Below are 6,000 nucleotides of genomic sequence, written 5' to 3'. Positions count from 1 at the left end.
AATTCACTGTTGGTCGGTGCTGAGTGTGCCCAGACTTGCTCTTTGATAAGCAGGGACATGGACTCCCTTAGAAATTTGCCATTGCTGTCATTGTTGAGGTCTCCTTGATCTTAGATTGTGGCCACAGATGATGAATTCTCTCCTGAGCCCGACATCACTGCTCTCCAAGCCCACACTCTCCTTTCAATCACAAGCAGGTTGCTAGTATGTGGGCAAACTTCCATACATGGTATGGGGAGCAGACATGACTTCATGCTCTGCTGTAGACGAGAGGAACTGCCAAGGCTCAGGCGCCCAGTCCCCCCAAGTGTTCCTTGGTTTTGGAATTCTTCTCTCTGGCTGCGTGGTAACTAGACCACAGGGGATGCTTTAAATTTGTAGGTACACCCTTACCTTGCAGATTCTCAAACCCAACCCCCAGAACTTCAGGGTCCCAAAAGAGCATCGCACAGGTACACCCCAAGCATTTGGAAAACATCTGACAATAAATATCCATTTTACAGTACTTCTAATGGAACAGACCTGAAAGATAATTTTAGGTCAGCAGCTTAAGAGGTTCAATGAGTTCAATTTATTTTTGCTGCACATGTTGTTTCATTTGGGGGTGGGGGTGAGGCCAGGAGGATCTGACAGCTTTATTTAAGGACATGTTCATGAGTAGTTTACATTAAATTACTATTTTGTGTTCCTTGGTCTTGCCAAGCTTAAGAAACATTGACATAGAGGACCTCATAAATTTGGGGGTCCTTCAAATTCCATTCTTTGGATTATTATTATTTTGCCGAAAGGCATTACGACGAAGAGATACATTCCTTCTTGTCCAGGTGGAAGGTGTATGTTTATGTGGGTTAGAAATGAAATATACAGGCTGGTGAAAGCCCTGGGTAACAGGTCAAGTGCAACGTTTTTCTGATAATGTTTCTTGAGAATCATATTTGGTTTGATTTACACATATATTTGAGCATTGCTTTGGGCATCACTGCTGAGATCATGCAAAAAGACAGAGGGAGAGAGAGGAAGAGAAGTGAGGCACCATTATCTGATAGCATACTTAATCAGACGAAGTGGGGCACGGAAAAAAGGGTGGGGGGAATAAGAAGAAATGAAGTCAGTAACCACCAGATAACCAAGCCCAAACTCAGTTTCAGGTAAAGAAAAGAGGCTCTCTTCTGGTTGAGGGAAAGTTTAACAACTCAGTGAAGACAATCCTCTTAGAAGACATCCAATATGGAACAAAATCCTTTAAAAATGTTTTTGCTTATTCCTCCTGAGAAACATCTCCTTTCCTCCGTTTCCATAAAACATATTTGCTGGAGCAAATGTTTTTCGACAGACTTGACTTGCTTAATTTTCCTGACAGTGTGTGCAGTTATGTTAGAAACTTGCATACACGTGGAAAGGGACATGAGACACCAGCAAACCAAAACGCCCAAAGGGGCAGCTATATATTACCGTGCTAATCTTTTCCCTTTCTCACAGCGTGTGTGTGTGTGTGTGTGTGTGTGTGTGTGTGTGCGCGCGCGCGCGCGCGCGCGCGCTCCCCCTCGGCCTTATGGTTTGGACGCACAGTCATAACACATGGCTACTATGTTCCGACTTGTAAGGGCTAAAGTTAGAAGATTTGTAACAATTACTATTTTTCTTTCTACTCTGTGTCTTGAAAACTGGCTTTAAAAGACCCTGATTTAAACAAATGAGCAAACAAAGCAACTCTTCATCGAAGGCTGGAACATTTTCAGAAATACTTTTTATTTAACTAACTAGGGTGGGAGTGGGGGTGGGAGTGTGTGCACGTTTGAGACTTGGTTTCTGCAGTACACATTCATTTTAGTAATCGAAGACATATTGGTGGATTTAGAGGTCGAGATCAAGTCAGGAGCAGAAAGGAGCTCCAAGTTGTGCGAAGAGGAAGGCGGCCACCCCTAATGAAATAACTAAAGATGCCCCAGCTGGTACGAAATTTGCGGAGTTTTAAATCTGTGTCTTTACTCCTGGAGGGCACCTGGAAAGTGGGTACAGATTTGCTGTATATCCCGGCCCTATTTACACCCAGGGGAGAAGAGAAGAAACCTTGTAGCCAGACAACTGCAAAGCGGAGGCGTTACCCCCTTAATCAACTTTCTCTACTCGCCTAGACCCAGAAGGCACGTCTCGCCTCCTCTACCCAGCCGGCAACCCGCTTCTCCACTAACACACAGCACGTCCCCTTTAAGAGTCAGAGGACGCCTCTCCCTTTCTCCTCCCAGTCCCCCCGCCCTTCACACCTTGGGTGGGAAAAGAGAGTGGGGCGGGGTGGCGGGAGAGGCGGGAGGGCGGGATCACGGCGAGCGTCCCAATGGCTCTCCGGGCTGGTCGCCCTGGTCTCCCGCAGCCAATGAGCAGCAGGCAGGGGGCGTGGCGGGGCGCTGTTGCAAAGCATCCAACGTGGGCCGGCAGGAGGCCGCGGGGCGCGGAGCCCAGGGGGTGTGTGAGGGCGAACGGCCGGGGGCGGGGCCTCAGGGACCCGCCGGGGCTGGGCCGCCCGGAGGCCGGCGCTGAGCGGCTGATTGTTCCGCCGCGAGGTCGGCGGGGCTCTCGCCGCGCTGAGGAGCCGAACATAGCCCGGAACTGCGTGCGCGCGCTCTGCTTGCGGCACTGGGACAGCGAGGCGCACGGGGCCCTCCGAGCAGTGCGGGGGCGACCGCGCCGTCCAGCCCTGGGTCCGCTGCTGGGCGCTCCGAGCCGAGAGGAAGATGCATTTGGGCGCACAGCTCGGGCTGAGAGGCTGAGCGCCTTCCGTGCAGCTGCGGCGGCAGCACTGCCCTCGGCCGACGGCGGCGGCACTTATCGTGCGCGGGGGCTGAGGAGCCGGCCAGGAGCGCGGCGGGAGGACAAGGAGCGTGGGCCGAGCAGCTCTTGCCCGGATCCGTGGGTTTCGCAGCGAGTACAGCCGGGTCGGCCCGGATGGGCGCGGGGCTCGCGGCCCCAGCCGGGCGCTGCGGAGCGGCCCGGGCACTGGGGACCCGCTGAGCGCCGGAGCCGCGGCAGCGGGGGAAACTTGTGCCGGCGGCCATGCCCCGGTGCGGAGCCTGGTGCTGAGCGGAGTCCCCGTGGACCGACCCGCGTCTGCGGTCGTCCGGGACCTCTCAAGCCCCCGCGCCCGGAGTTCGCCGCGCGCTGCAGACAAGATGGCGCGGCCGGTCCGGGGAGCATTCGGGGCCCCGCGCCGCTCGCCCTGTCCTCTTCTGTGGCTGCTGCTGCTGCTTCGGCTGGGGCCGGCGACGGCCGACCCGCGACCGCCCTGCGCTGCCGCCTGCACTTGCGCCGGGGACTCGCTGGACTGCGGCGGGCGCGGTTTAGTGGCGCTGCCCGGGGACCTGCCCGCCTGGACGCGGAGCCTGTGAGTGCAGCCCTCCCCCCGGAGCCCCGGGCGCTGTCAGTTGGAGACGGGGTGGCGGGGGTGCTTACTCGGGATGGGGGTACGGACCGAGGGGTGTGCGTGCGGGTGTGAAGTTGTAGGGCTGGAAACTTAGTATGGGTTCGTAGTGGTGAGCTCGTACATGGGGCTCGGGAGGAGAAAACGTGTGCCTCGTGGGGTATGGAGGTGAGTGTGCGTAGGTCGTGGGTGTGTGGAGGTGAGAACGTGGGGTGGTGAGGGCCCAGGGGAGAAACGAGTGTGCTAAGTGGGGCGTGGAGGTGAGCGAGCGTGAGTCGTGGGGTTGTGGAATTGAGAACGTGGGGTGGTGAGGGTCCGGAGGAGAAAAGAGTGTGCCTCGTGGGGTGCGGAGGTGAGCGAGCGTAGACTTTGGGGTGTGGGGGTGCGCGAGAGTTGGTCGTGGGGGGGCTGTGAAGGTGAATAGTGCCTGGGGCCTGAGAGGATCTGGGAGGTAGTGAGTGGGAGTCAGGAGGTGAGGGAATGTGAATGAAGAGTGGAGGCGAGCGTTTGTGTGTGGGTGTGGGTGGGTGGGTGGAGAGTGGGAAACATCTGGAAGGGAGAGCGTGAGGAAGTCTGTCTGGGGTCTGCGGGTGTGTGTTTCTTTTTTTCCTCTCCTGTAACTCAACTCTTTGGTGTCTGAGCTCCTTGGCCTTCCAGTGGGTAATGAAGGAAGGTGACTCTTGGCTCCAGTCTTCCCATTTACATTATTTATTAGTGAGAATGCGTGTGTAGCAGCCTCCTAGTCCCCCAGGACTGGGGTGGCCCGACTTGGCTCTGGCCAGGGTAGAACACAGCCTTCCCTGGAAAGCCCCCAAGTTTGGGGGCTTTGGAAGTTCTTGAATCTATGACTGCTGAGGGTGTGTGAGTCCCTTTCCACCTGATGGGCATTAGGGAACTGTGTTCCAGACCCTTCCTGTCTGTTCCTTAGGGACCTTGTTAGGCTTGATGATCCAGTGGGGTGGAGTCCACACTAAGCATTTCTCCTCTGTAAATGTGCAAATTCGTTTTGGAGTAGGGCTACTTCAGGAGAGGGTGCCAGGGACATGGTTGATTCAAGCTGTTTGTTTCACCTGAAAGAGGTTCTTTTCTGTGCTGTGAGGATTTTGGCCTATCAGGACTTAGTGGGACTCTACTTACAGGAGATTTGGCAGGAAAAAACTACTTTAGACTTCTATTAAACATGGTAGAATATTATAGCCTTTTTTCTACTTCTAAGAAATCTGGTTCATGAGTCAAAAATCCTATCCAGTTATCAGTAATTAGTATCTCTGCAGAACTGTTAGTACCTTCCAGAAAAGACCTAGCTCGAGTTGTCTCCTTTTCAGTTGAATAATTGGACATCTTTCCTAGAACATAGAGGGGCAGAGGAGTAACCTCAGGCATGACAGTCACTGTTTAAAAAAGAGAAAACTGGTGACACAAGTTTTAACCGACACCTGTGGCTTCATCTGAGAAAATACGGTTTGGGTATCTGGCTGCTGTGAGGGGAAAGAAGAGAAGTTGATTCCTTTCCCATGTGAAGATCCGGTACCTCTGAAAACAGGGCACACATCTGTCACTTGGACCCCACTACATGTTGCCTAATGCTCATGTACTGCAGAGTTCTGAAGCTGGACTTTTGTTGTGCTTAGGTTTTCTCTGCACTTCTCTGCTTCTTCTGTGGAATTCACTGACTTAGTGAATACCAGTGGTCATGGGGTGGGGGCTTAATACAGGCAGTGGCTGTTACATCGTGGGAGACTCTAGAGCCCAGCCTTGCCAGTAGGTAGTATTTTATTTACTTGGGGGCAGTCTGGGGTATTGTGGTTTTTCCTTTATGTATTCCTAAGATAGTTTTTAAAATAAAATCATGTGGGCAGAATCAGAATAACTTCTGAAGTGTTCACCTGTTGGGAGAATGACTATCAGTGCCATATGTCAGTGGCATTGTGGGGAAGGCACTTAGTTCAGAAGTGGTGACTTTGCCGAGAGGACAGGGTGTCCTCGTTTTTGTACTTCCCTGCGGTCACAAGATCCACTTTGCCTTGTCCTTTAATTTTTGGAGCAAAACTACTGGCCATTTTTTGGGCTTCCTGTTGCTTAGGAGTGACATTTCACATGACATAAATACCTTTTAAATTGCAGTCTTTCCCCCTTTTACTCACACATTTGATGACCAATAAATACCAAACTGGATATTTTGAGTTCAGTAGATTTGATCATACTGATTATGGCGTTAACTGATTAGATTTTGAGATGTGAATGGTGATTTCTGATTAGCATGTGGCAATACCATGTTCACTACGAAATGGATATTTTTTGAAAAATATTTATGAAATCATTTTTTTTCTGATTAAAGAAAAGTGAAGTGTGGGGGGCGTGTGTGTGTGTGTGTGTGTGTGTGTGTTTTCTAGACCAGATTTCTCCATTTAAGTCATTAGTCTTATTCTGAGTTTTCCATCGGGATATTTATACGGTTTATATTCCTGGCTGTGATTCAGCAAGACTTTAGGGGAGAAAGTCTCTGTGTATAATAAAATAAAATATCTTGTAGTTTCACCAAGTTTACACCCTCTGAGTCCATTGTGTCTAGAAAATGCTTAGAG

At 51.7% G+C, this 6,000-nt stretch overlaps 1 protein-coding gene across 1 annotated transcript in view; it reads left to right on the top strand.

The window, feature by feature from the left end:
• Window positions 1–3,018: 3,018 nt before the first annotated feature.
• Window positions 3,019–6,000, top strand: part of LRIG1 (leucine rich repeats and immunoglobulin like domains 1) — a 111,136-nt gene continuing 108,154 nt past the window's right edge. Inside the window, exon 1 of the mRNA XM_002920762.4 lies at window positions 3,019–3,379. Within this exon, the coding sequence (XP_002920808.4) occupies window positions 3,168–3,379 (212 nt within the window). The 5' untranslated portion in view covers window positions 3,019–3,167. The remainder of the gene's footprint in view (window positions 3,380–6,000) is intronic.

Source organism: Ailuropoda melanoleuca, chromosome 4 (genome assembly GCF_002007445.2).
Source record: "Ailuropoda melanoleuca isolate Jingjing chromosome 4, ASM200744v2, whole genome shotgun sequence".
NCBI classification, from domain to species: Eukaryota; Metazoa; Chordata; class Mammalia; order Carnivora; family Ursidae; genus Ailuropoda; species Ailuropoda melanoleuca.
The sequence above is the reverse complement of the archived record's forward strand: the minus strand, read 5'-3'. Positions and strand labels throughout refer to the sequence as shown.